Below are 23,579 nucleotides of genomic sequence, written 5' to 3' on the forward strand. Positions count from 1 at the left end.
CAAGACAGGGCTGAGCCTCTGTATACTTCCCCTGAGGCACTTGTTTGGACACAGGGGGCGGAGCTAGGGAAGGGGGCGGGGCTTCCTTCCAAGAGCCTGAGACAGGGCTGAGCCTCTATACCTCTCCTGAGAGGTCTTTTATGACTAAAGAGCGGGGCTGGGGGTGTGGGCGGGGTCTCGTCCCAAGAGCACAAGACAGGGCTGAGCCTCTATACCTCTCCTGAGAGGTCTTTTATGACTAAAGAGCGGGGCTAGGGGTGTGGGCGGGGTCTCGTCCCAAGAGCACAAGACAGGGCTGAGCCTCTATACCTCTCCTGAGAGGTCTTTTATGACTAAAGAGCGGGGCTAGGGGTGTGGGCGGGGTCTCGTCCCAAGAGCACAAGACAGGGCTGAGCCTCTATACCTCTCCTGAGAGGTCTTTTATGACTAAAGAGCGGGGCTAGGGGTGTGGGCGGGGTCTCGTCCCAAGAGCACAAGACAGGGCTGAGCCTCTGTATACTTCCCCTGAGGCACTTGTTTGGACACAGGGGGCGGAGCTAGGGAAGGGGGCGGGGCTTCCTTCCAAGAGCCTGAGACAGGGCTGAGCCTCTATACCTCTCCTGAGAGGTCTTTTATGACTAAAGAGCGGGGCTGGGGGTGTGGGCGGGGTCTCGTCCCAAGAGCACAAGACAGGGCTGAGCCTCTGTATACTTCCCCTGAGGCACTTGTTTGGACACAGGGGGCGGAGCTAGGGAAGGGGGCGGGGCTTCCTTCCAAGAGCCTGAGACAGGGCTGAGCCTCTATACCTCTCCTGAGAGGTCTTTTATGACTAAAGAGCGGGGCTGGGGGTGTGGGCGGGGTCTCGTCCCAAGAGCACAAGACAGGGCTGAGCCTCTGTATACTTCCCCTGAGGCACTTGTTTGGACACAGGGGGCGGAGCTAGGGAAGGGGGCGGGGCTTCCTTCCAAGAGCCTGAGACAGGGCTGAGCCTCTATACCTCTCCTGAGAGGTCTTTTATGACTAAAGAGCGGGGCTGGGGGTGTGGGCGGGGTCTCGTCCCAAGAGCACAAGACAGGGCTGAGCCTCTGTATACTTCCCCTGAGGCACTTGTTTGGACACAGGGGGCGGAGCTAGGGAAGGGGGCGGGGCTTCCTTCCAAGAGCCTGAGACAGGGCTGAGCCTCTATACCTCTCCTGAGAGGTCTTTTATGACTAAAGAGCGGGGCTGGGGGTGTGGGCGGGGTCTCGTCCCAAGAGTACAAGACAGGGCTGAGCCTCTATACCTCTCCTGAGAGGTCTTTTATGACTAAAGAGCAGGGCTAGGGGTGTGGGCGGGGTCTCGTCCCAAGAGCACAAGACAGGGCTGAGCCTCTGTATACTTCCCCTGAGGCACTTGTTTGGACACAGGGGGCGGAGCTAGGGAAGGGGGCGGGGCTTCCTTCCAAGAGCCTGAGACAGGGCTGAGCCTCTATACCTCTCCTGAGAGGTCTTTTATGACTAAAGAGCGGGGCTGGGGGTGTGGGCGGGGTCTCGTCCCAAGAGCACAAGACAGGGCTGAGCCTCTATACCTCTCCTGAGAGGTCTTTTATGACTAAAGAGCGGGGCTAGGGGTGTGGGCGGGGTCTCGTCCCAAGAGCACAAGACAGGGCTGAGCCTCTATACCTCTCCTGAGAGGTCTTTTATGACTAAAGAGCGGGGCTAGGGGTGTGGGCGGGGTCTCGTCCCAAGAGCACAAGACAGGGCTGAGCCTCTATACCTCTCCTGAGAGGTCTTTTATGACTAAAGAGCGGGGCTAGGGGTGTGGGCGGGGTCTCGTCCCAAGAGCACAAGACAGGGCTGAGCCTCTATACCTCTCCTGAGAGGTCTTTTATGACTAAAGAGCGGGGCTAGGGGTGTGGGCGGGGTCTCGTCCCAAGAGCACAAGACAGGGCTGAGCCTCTATACCTCTCCTGAGAGGTCTTTTATGACTAAAGAGCGGGGCTAGGGGTGTGGGCGGGGTCTCGTCCCAAGAGCACAAGACAGGGCTGAGCCTCTATACCTCTCCTGAGAGGTCTTTTATGACTAAAGAGCGGGGCTAGGGGTGTGGGCGGGGTCTTGTCCCAAGAGCACAAGACAGGGCTGAGCCTCTATACCTCTCCTGAGAGGTCTTTTATGACTAAAGAGCGGGGCTAGGGGTGTGGGCGGGGTCTCGTCCCAAGAGCACAAGACAGGGCTGAGCCTCTATACCTCTCCTGAGAGGTCTTTTATCACTAAAGAGGGGGGCTGGGGGTGTGGGCGGGGTCTCGTCCCAAGAGCACAAGACAGGGCTGAGCCTCTATACCTCTCCTGAGAGGTCTTTTATGACTAAAGAGCGGGGCTAGGGGTGTGGGCGGGGTCTCGTCCCAAGAGCACAAGACAGGGCTGAGCCTCTATACCTCTCCTGAGAGGTCTTTTATGACTAAAGAGCGGGGCTAGGGGTGTGGGCGGGGTCTCGTCCCAAGAGCACAAGACAGGGCTGAGCCTCTATACCTCTCCTGAGAGGTCTTTTATGACTAAAGAGCGGGGCTAGGGGTGTGGGCGGGGTCTCGTCCCAAGAGCACAAGACAGGGCTGAGCCTCTATACCTCTCCTGAGAGGTCTTTTATGACTAAAGAGCGGGGCTAGGGGTGTGGGCGGGGTCTCGTCCCAAGAGCACAAGACAGGGCTGAGCCTCTATACCTCTCCTGAGAGGTCTTTTATGACTAAAGAGCGGGGCTAGGGGTGTGGGCGGGGTCTCGTCCCAAGAGCACAAGACAGGGCTGAGCCTCTATACCTCTCCTGAGAGGTCTTTTATGACTAAAGAGCGGGGCTAGGGGTGTGGGCGGGGGCTCGTCCCAAGAGCACAAGACAGGGCTGAGCCTCTATACCTCTCCTGAGAGGTCTTTTATGACTAAAGAGCGGGGCTAGGGGTGTGGGCGGGGTCTCGTCCCAAGAGCACAAGACAGGGCTGAGCCTCTATACCTCTCCTGAGAGGTCTTTTATGACTAAAGAGCGGGGCTGGGGGTGTGGGCGGGGTCTCGTCCCAAGAGCACAAGACAGGGCTGAGCCTCTATACCTCTCCTGAGAGGTCTTTTATGACTAAAGAGCGGGGCTAGGGGTGTGGGCGGGGTCTCGTCCCAAGAGCACAAGACAGGGCTGAGCCTCTATACCTCTCCTGAGAGGTCTTTTATGACTAAAGAGCGGGGCTAGGGGTGTGGGCGGGGTCTCGTCCCAAGAGCACAAGACAGGGCTGAGCCTCTATACCTCTCCTGAGAGGTCTTTTATGACTAAAGAGCGGGGCTAGGGGTGTGGGCGGGGTCTCGTCCCAAGAGCACAAGACAGGGCTGAGCCTCTATACCTCTCCTGAGAGGTCTTTTATGACTAAAGAGCGGGGCTAGGGGTGTGGGCGGGGTCTCGTCCCAAGAGCACAAGACAGGGCTGAGCCTCTATACCTCTCCTGAGAGGTCTTTTATGACTAAAGAGCGGGGCTAGGGGTGTGGGCGGGGTCTCGTCCCAAGAGCACAAGACAGGGCTGAGCCTCTATACCTCTCCTGAGAGGTCTTTTATGACTAAAGAGCGGGGCTAGGGGTGTGGGCGGGGTCTCGTCCCAAGAGCACAAGACAGGGCTGAGCCTCTATACCTCTCCTGAGAGGTCTTTTATGACTAAAGAGCGGGGCTAGGGGTGTGGGCGGGGTCTCGTCCCAAGAGCACAAGACAGGGCTGAGCCTCTATACCTCTCCTGAGAGGTCTTTTATGACTAAAGAGCGGGGCTAGGGGTGTGGGCGGGGGCTCGTCCCAAGAGCACAAGACAGGGCTGAGCCTCTATACCTCTCCTGAGAGGTCTTTTATGACTAAAGAGCGGGGCTAGGGGTGTGGGCGGGGTCTCGTCCCAAGAGCACAAGACAGGGCTGAGCCTCTATACCTCTCCTGAGAGGTCTTTTATGACTAAAGAGCGGGGCTAGGGGTGTGGGCGGGGTCTCGTCCCAAGAGCACAAGACAGGGCTGAGCCTCTATACCTCTCCTGAGAGGTCTTTTATGACTAAAGAGCGGGGCTGGGGGTGTGGGCGGGGTCTCGTCCCAAGAGCACAAGACAGGGCTGAGCCTCTATACCTCTCCTGAGAGGTCTTTTATGACTAAAGAGCGGGGCTAGGGGTGTGGGCGGGGTCTCGTCCCAAGAGCACAAGACAGGGCTGAGCCTCTATACCTCTCCTGAGAGGTCTTTTATGACTAAAGAGCGGGGCTAGGGGTGTGGGCAGGGTCTCGTCCCAAGAGCACAAGACAGGGCTGAGCCTCTATACCTCTCCTGAGAGGTCTTTTATGACTAAAGAGCGGGGCTAGGGGTGTGGGCGGGGGCTCGTCCCAAGAGCACAAGACAGGGCTGAGCCTCTATACCTCTCCTGAGAGGTCTTTTATGACTAAAGAGCGGGGCTAGGGGTGTGGGCGGGGTCTCGTCCCAAGAGCACAAGACAGGGCTGAGCCTCTATACCTCTCCTGAGAGGTCTTTTATGACTAAAGAGCGGGGCTAGGGGTGTGGGCGGGGTCTCGTCCCAAGAGCACAAGACAGGGCTGAGCCTCTATACCTCTCCTGAGAGGTCTTTTATGACTAAAGAGCGGGGCTAGGGGTGTGGGCGGGGGCTCGTCCCAAGAGCACAAGACAGGGCTGAGCCTCTATACCTCTCCTGAGAGGTCTTTTATGACTAAAGAGCGGGGCTAGGGGTGTGGGCGGGGTCTCGTCCCAAGAGCACAAGACAGGGCTGAGCCTCTATACCTCTCCTGAGAGGTCTTTTATGACTAAAGAGCGGGGCTAGGGGTGTGGGCGGGGTCTTGTCCCAAGAGCACAAGACAGGGCTGAGCCTCTATACCTCTCCTGAGAGGTCTTTTATGACTAAAGAGCGGGGCTAGGGGTGTGGGCGGGGGCTCGTCCCAAGAGCACAAGACAGGGCTGAGCCTCTATACCTCTCCTGAGAGGTCTTTTATGACTAAAGAGCGGGGCTAGGGGTGTGGGCGGGGTCTCGTCCCAAGAGCACAAGACAGGGCTGAGCCTGTATACCTCTCCTGAGAGGTCTTTTATGACTAAAGAGCGGGGCTAGGGGTGTGGGCGGGGTCTCGTCCCAAGAGCACAAGACAGGGCTGAGCCTCTGTATACTTCCCCTGAGGCACTTGTTTGGACACAGGGGGCGGAGCTAGGGAAGGGGGCGGGGCTTCCTTCCAAGAGCCTGAGACAGGGCTGAGAATCTATACCTCTCCTGAGGCACTTTTTGGGACACAGAGGGCGGAGCTAGGAACAGGGGGCGGGGCCTCCTTCCAAGAGCGCAAGACAGGGCTGAGCCTCTGTATACCTCCCCTGAGGTGCTTGTTAGAACACGGGGGCGGGGTATAGAGGTTCAGCCCTGTCAGGCACTTGGGAAGAGGCCCCGCCCCCTCCTCTAGCCCCGCCTCCTGTGTCCTGGCAGGCGCTGCAGGACAGGGATAGAAGCTCAGCCCTGCCTCAGAGCTCGTAACTCTGCCCATCCCAGTCTTGGCTGCCCATTTGTGGCCCCGCCCACTCCCCCTCCCCCTCCCAGCCCTGCATCTTGGACTAGGGGAGAGACTCAGCCCCGCCCTCTTGAGCAGGAGCCACACCCACCCCTCCAAGCCACGCCCCCTTTCCAGAGAGCGCTGAGTCATGTTTTTTTCTGGAAAGGGGGCGGCAGGCCAAATAAGTTTGGGAACCACTGGTGTAGAGGCACCCCCAGAGTCGTTCATCCAGTAGGTTTCAAGCCCAGGGTTATCAACGCAAGTCTTCCCAGTCTAAATCCAGCACCTTGTTGGCTTTATTTTTAAAAAGGCAATAAAAATACTCTTAAGTGGGATCATTGCAAACGCCAAAGCCATCTGGACCCCTTCCTGGACCAGATATTTCAGTCTGCTTCAGGAAACTCAAGCCTCTGCAGATCCTCCTGTCTGGTTCTGCAATCCTTCAACAACTCCTTCACGCCTCTTCTCGGGTTTCTGATTGAGGAGCCGAAGCGGGATGCTTCGGATCTGTCAAATTCTAAGAACTCAGCGCTTCCACGGGGGATCAAACGGGGATTCCCAAAGGCCTTTTTCACATGATTGGGATGTATTCACTGTCGCGGCGACTGCACTGTTGTCGCACTCCTCAACCAAGTTTCGGTGGAGTTATTTGTGCCTGTGTCTTTGTTCCATTGCTCTTCTTTGATAGAGAAGGCTTGAGACCTTGTAAAACTCCAACACTCGGGATCCCATAGTGTTATTGAGCTACAGTGAACCCCATCCCCAAGATTTATAGTTCTTCAAGGGCTGTACTTGCATCCTTTTTTGGCCGAATCGTGGTTTGAACTTGGCGAGTTTCTTTCTCTGTCTTGGCCTATCTGGTTTAGCATACGCTCGCCAGGCACGGATCCTCTTATCCACAGTCCTAATTGTAGTTAAAGTGGTGTCAAACTGTGCTAATTCGACAATGTAGGTGCATTCTTCAAGAGCTCAGAAATAAATATATGATTTTTTCCTTTTTAGAAAGACCCTTTCCGGACATGCGGAAGTTCAAAGCATCAGAAGATCAAGACTGAAAAACAAACAGCTGTAAACTCCTAAACTCTATTGTATCTAACTCTTTAATAAATTGCATCTACTTTATGATTTTGTATCTTTCAACTGTGTACTGTATCAAAATGTAACTTAGAAACAGTCACAACTCTCTGACCCTGTTCAGATAATCTCCTGGGAATGGGAAAGCTTGGGCAAATCCCTCTGGCTGTTTCCCAAACTGGATAATCATCAGATTCACTGTGTGTCTGCAAAGATAGCTGACTTACTGTATATACTTGAGTATAAGCCTAGTTTTTCAGCCCTTTTTTTAAGACTGAAAAAGCCCCCCTCGGCTTATACTCGGGTGGGGGTCCTGGCTGGCTTATATTTGGGTCAGCTTATACTCGAGAATATATGGTACATTTATTATTTTTCTCTATTATTATTGGTATTATTACATTTCTTATTTTTCTCTATAATTGTTGCTACTATTACATTTATTTTACTCTATTTTTATTATTATTAATAATACATTTATTATTTCACTCTGATCTTATTATTATTATATTTATTATTTTACTCTATTTATTACTACATGTATTATTTTCCTGTATTTATTATTATTATTATTATTATTATTATTATTATTATTATTATATGTATTATTTTACTCTATTATTATTCAAAGGATACATAAGCACATTTACACTGAAGAAGATGAGAATAATGATTTGATCAGAGTTGGACAGTCTTATCTTAAATTTGAGCTTTATGTAAATATTCAAAAACATTTAACGTACAGATGCCTCAATTAATGTAATTTTATTGGTACAGTAGAGTCTCACTTATCCAACATAAACTGGCCGGCAGAACATTGGATAAGCGAATATCTTGGATAATAAGGAGGGATTAAGGAAAAGCCTATTAAACATCAAATTAGGTTATGATTTTACAAATTAAACACCAAAACATCATGTTATACAACAAACTTGAAAGAAAAAGTAGTTCAATACGCAGTAATGCTATGTAGTAATTAATAATAATAATAATAATAATAATAATAATAATAAAACTTTATTTATACCCCGCCACCATCTCCCCAACGGGGACTCGAGGCGGTTTACATGGGGCCATGCCCAGAACAATACAATATAACAAAATATAAAAGAACACATCATAACACAATTAAACAATACAATAGATAATAATATACATAATACAGCATAATTACTGTATTTATGAATTTAGCACCAAAATATTACGATGTATTGAAAACATTGACTACAAAAATGTGTTGGATAATCCATAATGTTGGATAAGCGAGTGTTGGATAAGTGAGACTCTACTGTATCTGTTTTTATTTCTGAAATTTACCACTCTCGGCTTATACTGGAGTCAATGTTTTCCCAATTTTTTTGTGATAAAAGTAGGTGCCTCAGCTTATATTCGGGTCGGCTTATACGATACTTTGCATTTGTAAACTCTTTTATTGACAGCCAAGCCCTTGGTTACTTAAAACCTTTGTCCCTTGAGTCTTGCACCTCTGTTTACTAAAATCCATCTCTTTTATGGATTTTTATGGGAGCGGGAAGTCTGAATAGTTGTATAAAATGTCTTGTATTTCTCTGTATGTTTATGCTTATACGTTTTGAAGCAAATTGCTGTACTTGCATGCTTTTTTGGCCGAATCATGGCTCGTCTTCAACTTGATAAGTTTCCTTCTCTATCCTGGCCTATCTGGTTTAGCATACGCTCGCCAGGCACAGATCCTCTTACCTACAGTCCTGATTGTGGTTAAAGTGGGGACAAACTACGCTAATTCGACAATGTAGGTGCATTCCTTACGTTGTGGACTTACCTTTCAACGTTGCTGAGGCACACCACACCGTCATGGCCACCAACGGCATAAATCGAGCCGTGCAAGGAAGCCACCCCAACGCCGTTCCGATGCTTGGAGACGGGTCCCAGGATTCTCCATTCGTGGTCCAGGGGGTTGTAATACTCCACGCCGCTCACATTGCCCTTGGGACTCAGTCCTCCGACTATAAGACGAAATGTATGGAAGGGGGTTATTTCTGACCAAGGAACCAAAAAGAGAGGATCGTTGATGCACACCAGAAGGATGGGAAACAACTCCTCCAAGCTTCTTCTCCATGTACAAAGAAAGATGGGGCTTTTATCAGAGTGGGGTTCAGGGTGCATGCCGGGTGGGTTTCTTTAAAACACCATCTTCTGCACACCAGCACCCTGATGAATTGGTTGCAATCGTCTGTCTCACCAATTCCTGTTCAATGTCAGACTCTAAGACAGGGGTCCTCAAACTTTTAAAGCAGAGGGCCGGTCCACGATCCTTCAGACTGTTGAGGGGCCGAATTATCATTTGAAAAAAAAAAACGAACAAATTCCTATGCACACTGCACATATCTTATTTGTAGTGCAAAACAATAACAATAACAATGAAAGACCAATACAATATTTAAAAATGAAAATAAATTTAACCAACATAAACCTGTCAGGATTTCAATAGGAAGTGTGGGCCTGCTTCTGGCCAATGAGATAGTCAGGTTAATTAGGATTATTGTTGTTGTGTGTCTTCAAGTCATTTCAGACTTTGGGCAAGCCGAAGTCCAAAATTATTTATTTATTCATTTACTACATTTATTTACTACATTTATATCCCACCCTTCTCACCCTGAAGGGAACTCAGAGCAGCTCTATGTACATACAATATATTATATTATTAGCATAGCACAATATTAGCATTATATATTACTATATTGAACTATACCACTATATGTAACATTATATGTAATATATAACATATACTTAATATTATTATATGGTATTATTATTAGTATTATATTGTATAAAATGATAATATTATTATCAATATCATATGTATATACAATATATTATATTATTAAAACTGATATAAAAATATTATATTATAAATGAGGGTGGGGGCCAGGTAAATGACCTTGGAGGGCCGCATCTGGCCCCCGGGCCTTAGTTTGGGGACCCCTGCTCTAAGACATCTCTAGTCTAAAGTCCAAACATTTATTTAATATCTATAATATATATATTTACAAAACACAGCAAAAGCCATCGCTCTGAGCTGGCATTCTTCTATAGCCTCTTGCCTCGGCAAGCACAGCTCAACACACACACACACACAGATAAGATAAGCACAATCTTCAGTCTGAAGGAAGTTTCCACCCATCCAAGGCCGGAAACTATGCCTGATAGGTCACAGCAGGCTGTCAATCAAAACTAGCCTGCTGTTAACTGTTTCATTGCTGAAACACACACTCTTGCCTAACAGCAGAAACACTTGATTTACATTTCATACACACGCAGCAACATTTCACCCTCTATGAACCAAAGCTCTCTTGACAGATGGCCATCTGGCCTTGGTTGGAAAAACCTCCAGAAACGGAGACTCCAAGGCTGCATATTTGGCTCCATTGTCTCCGGGGCAACTGAAAACAAGCTTGCCCTGTCCTCAACATGGCATCCTTTCAAATATATAAACATGAACATCACTATACTCCTCTTGATGCTGCCTAGTATCGCATTGGGTCTTTTAGCTGCTGCATCACACACTTGGATCACACTCAGCTTGGGGTCTAACTATGACCTATAGACCCCTTTCACAAGTCTTTTTGTTGCCGAGTTAACCCAAACCCCAAGGAGAGTGGATGTGCCATGTCAAAGCTATGGCTCCTCTGTCCAATTGCTTCTCGTTCAGATGGCTGTGGTAGTGCAGTGGGTTATGTGAAGGTATGGTTTTGTGTAGCTTTCAAATTTCACTTATAGTTTAAAGCAAACTGATTGTGTGTGTCTGTAATGCAGCAAGTAATCCAGCATTCCAGCAATGTAAGAGTTAATTACATAGAGTAGAGATTTACTGCTAGAGGGAAACAGTGAGTGATTTCCGGATACGTAACAGGAACATTCGTCATTGGTGATCGATCAGGTCGGATGCACGAATGCTATGCTCCGGCAAGACTATGTAAATATTGTAAAGTATTGCAATAAAGATAACAACTGCTGGTTTCAGCCAACAGCCGGGAAGTGTGTGTTTATTTCTGTGCAACTGAGCAGATAGCCAGATCGCCAGAGAAGGAAGTAAATTGAGACTGAAGGTGAATGTGTCTCAATTTAACCATTTTCTGACAGGTTAAGCCGCTGACTGAAGGGGAAATCTATCGACCTGAGGGTTGTCAGTTCAAAGCTGTGAGTCTGGGAGAGCTCCCAACTATCAACCTAGCAGTTAGAAAGCATGCAATGCGAGTAGAGCAATAGGTACTGCCTCGGTGGAAAGTAAAAGGGTGCCCCATGCAGATATGCAAAACATGCCGGCAACAGATCAGAGAATCTACGAATAAAAGGCTCCTAAGCATGGGAAAAATGGAACAAGACCACCTCCCCATGGCCGGAAGTTGAGCATCACCTCCAGACGCCGGAGATGGAAAAAGGGGAAGGATTTTTACCTATGACTATTATATGACTATTATATGTCATTGTATAAAGGCATTGAATGTTTGCCTCGTAAATTATTCCTATCTATATATATAAAAGAGTGATGGAATCCTGGCGACCGCCAAAACAACAAAACTAAACACCCCACAACCTCGAAAATTGACAACACAACCCATCATCCATGCCTCTAGGTTGATACAACAAAAAGAAAAGAAAAATAAAGTCTTGATTAGAGGGAGAGGAATAATTGTTTTTATCCAATTGCTGCCTGTTAGAAGGCTAAGCTCCACCCACTTGGTCTCCTAGCAACCCACTCACCCAGGGCACAGGCAGAGTTAGGCCTCAGGCCTCTTCCACACTGCCTATAAAATACAGATGATCAGATTTTAACTGGATTAGATGGCAGTGTAGACTCAAGGCCCTTCCACACAGCTATATAACCCATTTATAATCTTATATTATCTGCTTTAACTGGATTATCTGGACTCCACACCTTTACCTTAACTACCACCAATTCCTCAATACTTTATTTCCCATACCACCATACTTTGCCACAGCAATGCGTGGCCAGGCAGAGCTAGTGTCAATATAAAAATATATAATATATAATACTGATATTATACTATACTAATAATATAATATATTGTATACACATATAATGTTGATAATAACATTATAATGTAATACAATATAATGAGAATAATAATACACTATTATAATTCTATATCATATATTATATGTAAAATTATTAATAATATTGCAGCATAGTGGGGTAGTACAATGTTCTATTATGCCATGCCAATAATATAATGTTTATATTGTGCTATGCCAATAATACAATATATTGTATGTACATATAACTTGTAAGCCACCCTGAGTCCCCTTCGGGATGAGGAGGGTGGGATATAAATGTTGCTAATAAATAAAATAAATTATTATTATTATTATTGACACAACGATGTTGTATGACACAGCAAACAAGATAGACATGCTGGATTTCGTTTCACAAAACCACAAGTCGAACACTTCCCAAGTGTCTAGGACTGTGTGATGTATTTTCGGATGATGCGCACAGATCCCAGCAGGGTGGCCTTTTGCAGTTGGCAGATGGTGATTTTGTCAATGTCTATTGTTTCCAAATGCCGGCTGAGATCTTTTGGCATGGCACCCAATGTGCCCATCACCACCGGGACCACCTGCACTGGTTTCTGCCAGAGTCTTTGAAGTTCAATCTTGAGGTCCTGATAGCGGCTGAGTTTTTCCTGTTGTTTTTCATCAATGCGACTGTCACCTGGGATGGCGACATCAATTATCCAAACCTTGTTCTTTTCCACAACTGTGATGTCTGGTGTGTTGTGTTCCAGAACTTTGTCAGTCTGGATTCGGAAGTCCCACAGTATCTTTGCGTGTTCATTTTCCACGACCTTTGCTGGTTTGTGATCCCACCAGTTCTTTTCTGCTGGCAGGTGGTACTTGATGCATAAGTTCCAATGGATCATTTGGGCCACACAGTTATGCCTCTGTTTGTAGTCTGTCTGTGCAATTTTCTTACAGCAGCTGAGGAGATGATCAATGGTTTCATCAGCTTCCTTGCACAGTCTGCATTTTGGGTCATCAGCTGATTTTTTGATCTTGGCCTGAATTGCCTTTGTCCTGATGTCTTGCTCCTGGGCTGCAAGGATCAGGCCTTCTGTCTCCTTCTTCAGGGTCCCATTTGTGAGCCATAGCCAGGTCTTCTCCTTATCAGCTTTTCCTTCAATTTTGTCAAGGAACTTTCCATGCAATGTTTTGTTGTGCCAGCTGTCAGCTCTAGTTTGTAGTGTGGCTTTCTTGTACTGGTTTTTTGTCTGCTGTGCTTTGAGGAGTTTCTGATTTTTGACTTCAATCAAAGCAGGTTCTTCACTTTGCTTTACATATTCTGCCAGGGTGTGTTCTTCTTCTTTGACTGCTTGTTTTACTTGTAAGAGTCCTCTGCCCCCTGATCTTCTAGGCAGATATAGCCGGTCAACATCACTGCGAGGGTGCAGTGAGTGATGAATGGATTATTATTATTATTATTATTATTATTATTATTATTATTATTATTATAGCCAAACGACCCAGACTCGGGCCAAGTTCAGAACTGATCGTCATGTCATGTCATTCTCTTGTGCTTTCTAGTCATTGACTCCCTCGAGAGAAAAATTGCCGCTCCATCTCCATCTCGAAGACAGCAATAGATTTCCCTCATTAACAGCTCTATTCCCAGAGACAGGTGTAAACTTTCCCCTCCAGTGACTGACAGCAAGTAAAGCAGGCTTTTCAGAACTGGAGTCATTAGCTACTCATTAACTACTCAAACTGTCCTATTTCCTTCCAAGGAAGAATCTACACTTAGTCCGCTGCATAGCCAAGTTTATTATAAAAGCCTCCCACCTGATGAGAGATCTCTTTATCTTGTCATGGTGATGAACTTCTCTAAATTCTAGTTTCCAACAGACCTCAACAACCTCTGAGGATGCCTGATATAGACGTGGGCGAAATGTCAGGAGAGAATGCTTCTGGAACACTGCCAGACAGCCTAGGAAATGCACGGCAACCCAGTGATTCCGACCATGAAAGCCTTCAACAACACATTACAAAATTACACATTTCCAAAAAGAAGAACGTAATATACTGTATATTATTATTATTATTATTATTATTATTATTATTATTGTATATACTCGAGTATAAGTCTAGTTTGTCAGCCCTTTTTTTAAGACTGAAAAAGGCCCCCTTGGCTTATACTCGGGTGAGGGTCCTGGTTGGCTTATATTTGGGTCAGCTTATACTCGAGAATATATGGTACATTTATTATTTTTCTCTATTGTTATTGGTATTATTACATTTATTATTTTTTTCTATTATTGTTGCTACTACAGTAGAGTCTCACTTATCCAACATAAACGGGCCGGCAGAATGTTGGATAAGCAAATATGTTGGATAATAAGGAGGGATTAAGGAGAAGCCTATTAAACATCAAATTAGGTTATGATTTTACAAATTAAGCACCAAAACATCATGTTTTACCACAAATTTGGTAGAAAAAGTAGTTCAATACACAGTAATGCTACGTAGTAATTACTGTATTTATGAATTTAGCACCAAAATATCACGATGTATTGAAAACATTGACTACAAAAATGCGTTGGATAATCCAGAACGTTGGATAAGCGAGTGTTGGATAAGTGAGACTCTACTGTATTACATTTATTTTACTCTATTTTTATTATTATTATTACATTTATTATTTCACTCTGATATTATTATTATTATTGCAGTTATTATTTTACTCTATTTATTATTACATGTATTATTGAGTCTCGCTTATCCAACACTCGCTTATCCAACGTTCTGGATTACCCAATGCATTTTTGTAGTCAATGTTTCCAATACATCGTTACATTTTGGTGCTCAATTTGTAAATGCAGTAATTACTACATAGCATTACTGCATATTGAACTACTTTTTCTTCCAAATTTGTTGTATAGCATGATGTTTTGGTGCTTAATTTGTAAAATCGTAACCTAATTTGATGTTTAATAGGCTTTTCCTTAATCCTTCCTTATTATCCAACATATTCGCTTATCCAACATTCTGCCGGCCCGTTTATGTTGGATAAGCGAAACTCTACTGTATTATTTTCTTGTATTTATTATTATTATTACATGTATTATTTTCCTGTATTTATTGTTGTTGTTGTTGTTGTTGTTGTTATTATTATTATTATTATTACATGTATTATTTTACTCTATTATTACATGTATTATGTTCCTGTATTTTTATTATTATTATTATTATTATTATTATTATTATTATTATTATTATTATTATTTTATTATGACACAGCAAACAAGATAGACATGCTGGATTTCATATCACAAAATCACAAGTTGAACACTTCCCAAGTGTCTAGGACTATGTGATGTGTTTTTGGATGATGCGTGCAGATCCCAGTAGGGTGGCCTTTTGCAGTTGGCAGATCATAATTTTGTCAATGTCTATTGTTTCCAAAAGCCAGCTGAGATCTTTTGGTATGGCACCTGTTGTTGTTGTTGTTGTTGTTGTTATTACTACATGTATTATTTTACTCTATTATTATTAAAAGGATACATAAGCACATTTACATTGAAGAAGATGAAAATAATGTTTTGATCAGAGTTGGACAGTCTTATCTTAAATCTGAGCTTTATGTAAATATTCAGAAACATTTAACCTACCGATGCCTCAATTAATGTAATTTTATTGGTATCTATTTTTATTTCTGAAATTTACCACCCTCAGCTTATACCTGAGTCAATGTTTTCCCAGTTTTTTGTGGTAAAATTAGGTGTCTCGGCTTATATTCGGGTCGGCTTATACTCGACTATATACTGGTACTTACTGGCGTAAAGCAGTTCAATGGGACGTCTCCGTTTGAAAGCCGCAGATTTAGTTCTCTGGCTCAAAGATTTTCTCTTTGGTTCAATCTGCTCCCTGGAATGACACGATATTTTGCCGTCATTATTGTCACTTCCCATATTATCATTATCATTACCATTATCATTATTATTTTATTGTATGACACAGCAAACAAGGTAAACATGCTGGATTTCATATCACAAAATCACAAGTCGAACACTTCCCAAGTGTCTAGGACTGTGTGATGTATTTTCGGATGATGCGTGCAGATCCTAGTAGGGTGGCCTTTTGCAGTTGGCAGATCGTGATTTTATCAATGTCTACTGTTTCCAAATGCCGGCTGAGATCTTTTGGCATGGCACCCAGTGTGCCCATCACCACCGGGACCACCTGCACTGGTTTCTTCCAGAGTCTTTGCAGTTCAATCTTGAGGTCCTGAGAGCGGCTGAGTTTTTCCTATTGTTTTTCGTCAATGCGACTGTCACCTGGGATGGCAACATCAATGATCCAAACCTTTTTCTTTTCCACAACTGTGATGTCTGGTGTGTTGTGTTCCAGAACTTTGTCAGTCTGGATTCGGAAGTCCCACAGTATCTTTGCGTGCTCATTTTCCAATACTTTGGCAGGTTTGTGATCCCACCAGTTCTTTGCTGCTGGGAGGTGGTACTTGAGGCATAAGTTCCAATGAATCATTTGGGCCACGTAGTTGTGCCTCTGTTTGTAGTCTGTCTGTGCAATTTTCTTACAGCAGCTGAGGATATGATCCATGGTTTCGTCAGTTTCTTTGCAGAGTCAGTATTTTGGGTCATCAGCTGGTTTTTCAATCTTGGCCTTAATTGCCTTTGTCCTGATGTCTTGCTCCTGGGCTGCAAGGATCAGGCCTTCTGTCTCCTTCTTCAGGGTCCCATTCGTGAGCCAGAACCAGGTCTTCTCCTTATCAGCTTTTCCTTCAATTTTGTCAAGGAACTTTCCATGCAATGTTTTGTTGTGCCAACTGTCAGCTCTAGTTTGTAGTGCGGTTTTCTTGTACTGGTTCTTTGTCTGCTGTGCTTTGAGGAGTTTCTGATTTTTGACTTCAATCAAAGCAGGTTCTTCACTTTGCTTGACATATTCTGCCAGGGCATGTTCTTCTTCTTTGACTGCTTGTTTTACTTGCAAGAGTCCTCTGCCCCCTGATCTTCTAGGTAGATATAGCCAGTCAACATTATTATTATTATTATTATTATTATTATTATTATTATTATTATTGACACAACGACGTTGTATGACACAGCAAACAAGATAGATATGCTGGATTTCATTTCACAAAATCACAAGTCGAACACTTCCCAAGTGTCTAGGACTGTGTGATGTATTTTCGGATGAAGCGTGCAGATCCCAGTAAGGTGGCCTTTTGCAGTTGGCAGATCGTAATTTTGTCAATGTCTATTGTTTCCAAATGATGGCTGAGATCTTTTGGCACGGCACCCAGTGTGCCCATCACCACCGGGATGGTGGTGATTATTATTATTGTTATTATTATTATTATTATTATTATTATTATTATTATTATTATTATTATTATTAATTTCATCATTGAGACCATCCCAGAAAGCTCCTATTTTATCCCAGAGACGTTTTACGATGCTGCCGACTTAGAAAAGCATAGGTGCTTATAAAAGAAATACATGTCAGTCATTCCGGGACGCCTTCAAAAAGGGTAACAGCTTGATCCGTCCTGACCCCGAGGATATTTTAAAAGCAACGGTCTTGATACAGAGACAGTTGAGAACCCAAAATATGGAAGGGTGCTTCAAGGAGAAGGAAACGGGATGAGTTCATCCAGGAGAAACGGCACATCCATGGGACCGTTTCTCCTGGATGGCATTTCCATCTCTATTCCAAGGTCTTCCTTTTAGCAACTTAATTCTATGGGGACAGCTCTGATCCTTGGCTTCTTAAAGACTTAGAAGTCACACAACAACAACAGGAACAACAATGACGTTCATAACATCATTCAGTTCATGGTTTTGTCAATAGTTACATAACTGTAATTGCAATACATGAAATTGTACATCAGTAGGCACAGGTGCTTTCTACGACTACTGGTTTTTGACGCACCAGCAGGCACATTGCATTGCTTTGTTGATTTTCAAGTTGGTTTCTACTCACAATGGCACTAAGAAGATGTGCAAGACTGCGCCTGCATGGTCGACTTAATGTGGTTTGATTCCTCTTTGACTTCCAAGGCTCAATGCTATATATGAGTCATGGGAGTTGTAGTCTTACAAGGTCTTTTTGGCCTTAGCTGTCCCAAAAAAATAAACGACAACTCCCCCATCATCTAACCTCTAGATTGTTTTTATCTTATGTCCCTGGTCTCCGTGATTATATTCTTATCCTTTTCTCACCCCAAGTTTTAATTAAGTGTCTCATGCGGCCCGCCCTGTTTATATATATATATATATATATATATATATATATATATATATATATATATTGTGTTGCAGTGTATATGATTATTTATTGTATTGTTTAATTGTATTGTGATATGTTGTTTTATATTCTGCTATATTGTACTGTTCTGGGCATGGCCCCATGTAAGCCGCCCCGAGTCCCCGTTGGGGAGATGGTGGCGGGGTATAAATAAAGTTTTATTATTATTATTATTAGGTTTCTGCAAAGTGGCATTGAACTGCATTAATTTGACAATGTTGATGTGCCTTGACCCAGCTAACAATGGATGATAAACGTTCATAATATAGCGTTGCTGTGAGTTTTCTGAGTTGTATGGCTATGTTCCAGAAGCATTCTCTCCTGACATTTTGCCCACATCTATGGCAGGCATCCACAGAGGTTGTGCCAGGCTTTGAAGCTGCAAGGCCATTCGATGCTAATCAAGGTGGCCAATGTCAACATTCACACTTGTCTCAAACAGACAAGAGTTCTTCCTCCCAGCCTGGACATTATTCCAGAAATACTTAAACCCCACTTGCCTAGTTTCCAACAGACCTCACATCCTCTGAGGATGCCTGGCATAGATGTGGGCGAAACGTCAGGAGAGAATGCTTCTGGAACATGACAATACAGCTCGGAAAACTCACAGCAACCCAAATTCATCACTCTGCTCCTCGGATTAGACTGGGGACTTCATATATATTCCATATATATAGTGCAGCAGGTTAAACCGCTGAGCTGCTGAACTTGCTGATCGAAAAGTCGGCAATTTAAATCCAGGGAGCGGAGTGAGTTCCCACTATTAGCCCCAGCTCCTGCCAACCTAGCAGTTGTTGTTCTTTTTTTTAAAAAAAAAAATAATTTTTTATTAAGATAAGGATAGATTTCTTTTACATAAAAAGTGGGGGAACAATCTAAGTAAATAGAAAAGTAGGAAATATAGAAACTAAATATATATATATATATATATAGAAAAATATAAAAAATATAAAAAGGAAAAAAGAAAAAAAAGGAAAAAAAAGGGGGGGGGTTAGTATGATCTTCCATTCTTCTTTGTGGTGTAGATAAAGAAAAGGGAGGAAAAAAAGTCCCTTTTCCTTTTTTCTTCTTCTGTTTATTCCTTAATCTTCTAGATTTTTGTATCTCAGAGTGGTGATAGTCTATTTACATTGAGAGAGTGCTTCTGGTACATGGCTATACAGCCCAGAAAACTCACAGCAACTCAGTGTTTCCAGTCATGACAACACAACACAATGCATAATTATATACAAAAAGACACGCCAAGAGTGACGGATGCCCACTTTCCCTGTATTAAAAAGTTTGATGCCTTTGCTCACCCTCTTTCTTCATAGATGCCCATCCTCACAAGCCTGCGTTGCTCCTTGCCCAGCGGAGAGCCGTTCGCCCGTCTAATTTGGGTGCAAAGCCAGAGGCTTATATGCAAACTCCGAGGCCCAAAATAGGAATGTCGAGCAAAGCCGGAGACCATGTGTCCGAGACATTCCGCTCAAGCCATTGTTCCCGGCTCCGAACCGCAAGCTGCGCTCAGCAAAACAAGATACCTGATATCCAAACGAGAATCATCTTCCCGACTTTGCCCTCAGTCCACGTCAAGTTCGACCAGTTCGGGGTTGTTGTATGTCTTTCGGGCTGTGTGGCCATGTTCCAGAAGCATTCTCTCCTGACGTTTCGCCCACATCTATGGCAGGCATCCTCAGAGGTTGTGAGGTATGGATAAACTAAGTCAGGAAAGGAAAGAATATATATCTGTGTAGAGTCCAAGGTGTGGCAAGAGTTCTTTGTCACTGGGAGCCAGCATTAATGTTTCAGTTAATCACCCTAATTGGCACTGGAAATGTCTTGTCCCTTGCCTGGGGGCATCCTTTGTTCAGTCAAGTCCTCATTGTGTTGGTTCCCATCTACTGTTTTGATTTTGGAGTTTTGTAATACTGGTAGCCAGATTTTGTTCATTTTCATGGTTTCTTCCTTTCTGTTGAAGTTGTCCACATGCTTGTGGATTTCAATGGCTTCTCTGTGGAGTCTGACATGATAGTTGTTAGAATGGTCCAGCATTTTTGTGTTCTCAAATAGTATTCTGTGTCCAGGCTGGTTCATCAAATGCTCTGCTATGGCTGATTTCTCTGGTTGAATTAGTCTGCAGTGCCTTTCATGTTCTTTGACTCTTGTTTGGGCAATGCTGCGTTTGGTGGTCCCTATGTAGACTTGTCCACAGCTGCATGGTATCCGGTAGACTCCTGCAGAAGAGAGAGGATCCCTCTTGTCCTTCGCTGACCGTAGCATTTGTTGGATTTTCTTCGTGGGTCTGTAGATAGTTTGTAGGTTGTGCTTCTTCATCAGCTTCCCTATGCGGTCAGTAGTTCCCTTGATGTATGGTAAGAACACCTTTCCTCTGGGTGGATCTTTGTCTTGACTCTCATGGCTTGTTCTTGGCCTTGCAGCTCTTCTGATGTCTGTGGTGGAGTATCCATTGGCCTGTAGAGCCCAGTTTAGGTGGTTGAGTTCACCTTGGAGGAGGTGAGGTTCGCAGATTCTTTGTGCACGGTCTGTCAGGGCTTTGATTGTGCTCCTTTTTTGACTTGGGTGATGGTTGGAGTTTTTATGAAGGTATCTATCTGTATGTGTAGGTTTTCTACTATTCTACTAAACAGAATACTATTTGAGAACACAAAAATGCTGGACCATTCTAACAACTATCATGTCAGACTACACAGAGAAGCCATTGAAATCCACAAGCATGTGGACAACTTCAACAGAAAGGAAGAAACCATGAAAATGAACAAAATCTGGCTACCAGTATTACAAAACTCCAAAATCAAAACAGTAGATGGGAACCAACACAATGAGGACTTGACTGAACAAAGGATGCCCCCAGGCAAGAGACAAAACATTTCCAGTGCCAATTAGGGTGATTAACTGAAACATTAATGCTGGCTCCCAGTGACAAAGAACTCTTGCCACACCTTGGACTCTACACAGATATATATTCTTTCCTTTCCTGACTTAGTTTATCCATACCTCACAACCTCTGAGGATGCCTGCCATAGATGTGGGCGAAACGTCAGGAGAGAATGCTTCTGGAACATGGCCACACAGCCCGAAAGACATACAACAACCCTGTGATTCTGGCCATGAAAGCCTTCGACAACACATTCGACCAGTTCGTTTATTTACATCGCCGAAATGTCAGAAGACACAATAAAAATACATATAAATACTGTATATACTCGAGTATAAGCCTAGTTTTTCAGCCCTTTTTTTTCAGACTGAAAAAGCCGCCCTCGGCTTATACTCGGGTGAGGGTCCTGGTTGGCTTATATTTGGGTCAGCTTATACTCGAGAATATATGGTACATTTGTTATTTTTCTCTATTATTATTGGTATTATTACATTTATTATTTTTTCTCTATTATTGTTGCTACTACTGTATTACATTTATTTTACTCTATTTTTATTAAAATTAATACGTTTATTATTTCACTCTGATATTATTATTATTGCATTTATTATTTTTCTCTATTATTGTTGCTACTATTACATTTATTTTACTCTATTTTTATTATTATTAATAATACATTTATTATTTCACTCAAATCTTATTATTATTATTACACTTATTATTCTACTCTATTTATTATTACATGTATGACATTATTTTTCTCTATTATTGTTGCTATTACATTTATTTTACTCTATTTTTATTATTATTAATAATACATTTATTATTTCACTCAAATCTTATTATTATTATTATTACACTTATTATTCTACTCTATTTATTATTACATGTATTACATTATTTTTCTCTATTATTGTTGCTACTATTACATTTATTTTACTCTATTTTTATTATTATTAATACATTTATTATTTCACTCTGATATTATTATTATTGCATTTATGGTTTTTCTCTATTATTGTTGCTATTACATTTATTTTACTCTATTTTTATTATTATTAATAATACATTTATTATTTAACTCAAATCTTATTATTATTAGACTTATTATTCTACTTATTTATTATTACATGTATTATTTCCCTGTATTTATTTATTTATTTATTATTATTATTATTATTATTACATGTATTATTTTACTAAAAGGATACATAAGCATATTTACATTGAAGAAGATGAGAATAATGATTTGATCAGCTGGACAGTCTTCTCTTAAATTTGAGCTTTATGTCAATATTCAAAAACATTTAACCTACTGATGCCTCAGTTAATGTAATTATATTGGTATCTATTTTTATTTCTGAAATTTACCACCCTCGGCTTATTCCGGAGTCAATGTTTTCCCAGTTTTTTTGTGGTAAAATTAGGTCCCTCGGCTTATATTCAGGTTGGCTTATACTCTTTATACCTTTATATTTTACATAATTTATAATAATAATAATAATAATAATAATAATAATAATAATAATAATAATAATAATATACTTTATTAATATGCCACTCTATCTCCCCAGAGGAACTCAGAGTGGGTAACAGAACACATATGAGGCAAACATTTATTCAATGCCTTTTACATGACATACAATACACAGATAGAGATACAATACACTTTTTTGTCTCCGGCCTATGGATACAATGCTCAACTTACGGCCATGGGGAGGTGCTCTTGTTCCATTTTTCCATGTCTAGGAGTTTGCTATGCATAGATATCTCCAAGCTGTCACCAGCATGTTTTGTATATCTCCATGATGCACTCTTTTACCTTCCCACCGAGGCAGTACCTATTGATCTACTCACATTGCATGCTTTCAAATTGTTAGGTTGGCAGAAGCTAGGGCTGACAGTCAAGAGCTCACCCTGACTCACAGCTTTGAACTGCAAACCTTCTGGTCGACAGATTTTATGCAGCTCGTGGTTTAAACCACTATGCTATCACAACCCCGTGGCTTGTTATTTCTTATTTTGGCTGCAAATTGCTTTGGAGTTTCTGCAAACAATGCCATTCATTGAGCGATGCTTTGAACCAAAGCAACAGAAAGATCGACTTGATATATTGTTCTTTGGGGGAACGTATAGGTAATATAGCAACACGTTTTACAAAAACTTAAAATGTGCTTTTTGTACGATTGATTTTGTAACCTTGTAACCATCTTCAAAATATATTTATTTCAATAACTAGCTGTGCCCGGCCACGTGTTGCTGTGGCGAAGTCTGGTGGTCTGGGAAATAAAGTATGGAGGAATTGGTGGTAGTTAAGGTCAAGGGTAAAGGTTTTCTCCTGACATTAAGTCCAGTCGTGTCCGACTCTGGGGGTTGGTGCTCATCTCCATTTCTAAGCCGAAGAGCCGGCGTTGTCTGTAGACACCTCCAAGGTCATGTGGCCAGCATGACTGCATGGAGCGCCATTACCTTCTTGTTAGAGCAGTACCTATTCATCTACTCTCATTTGCATGTTTTTGAACTTCTGGGTTGGCAGAAGCTGGGGCTTTAGATAATCTGTGGAAGAGGCCTAAGTGACGCCTAACTGTGTCTGTCCGCTGGGCTGAGTTGGTTGCTAGGAGACCAAGTGGGTGGAGCTTAACCTTCTAACTGGCAGCAATTGGATAAAAACAATTATTCCTCTCCCTCTAATTAGGACTTTATTTTTCTTTTCTTTTTGTTGTATCAACCTAGAGGCGTGGATGATGGGTTGTGTTGTCAAATTTCGAGGTTGGGGGGCCTATAGTTTTGTTGTTTTGTCCTCTGCCCTGATGCCAT

The 23,579-nt window shown here is 43.2% G+C and overlaps 1 protein-coding gene across 3 annotated transcripts in view; it reads right to left on the reverse strand.

Moving 5' to 3' along the window:
• The window catches only part of LOC103281679 (kelch-like protein 20), a 54,457-nt gene that overhangs the window by 20,471 nt on the left and 10,407 nt on the right, over positions 1–23,579 (reverse strand). Inside the window, exons 1-3 of one of the 3 annotated variants that reach the window (XM_062958974.1) lie at positions 19,183–19,452; positions 15,393–15,484; positions 8,364–8,547 (exon numbers count right to left, since the gene is read on the reverse strand). In XM_062958974.1, the coding sequence (XP_062815044.1) occupies positions 8,364–8,547; positions 15,393–15,484; positions 19,183–19,334 (428 nt within the window). In that variant the 5' untranslated portion in view covers positions 19,335–19,452. Of the gene's footprint in view, positions 1–8,363; positions 8,548–9,592; positions 11,532–15,392; positions 15,485–19,182; positions 19,453–23,579 lie in introns of those variants that run through there. The other 2 variants (XM_062958973.1, XM_062958975.1) reach the window with 2 other exon arrangements.

The sequence above is a fragment of the Anolis carolinensis genome, unplaced genomic scaffold (assembly GCF_035594765.1).
Source record: "Anolis carolinensis isolate JA03-04 unplaced genomic scaffold, rAnoCar3.1.pri scaffold_7, whole genome shotgun sequence".
NCBI classification, from domain to species: Eukaryota; Metazoa; Chordata; class Lepidosauria; order Squamata; family Dactyloidae; genus Anolis; species Anolis carolinensis.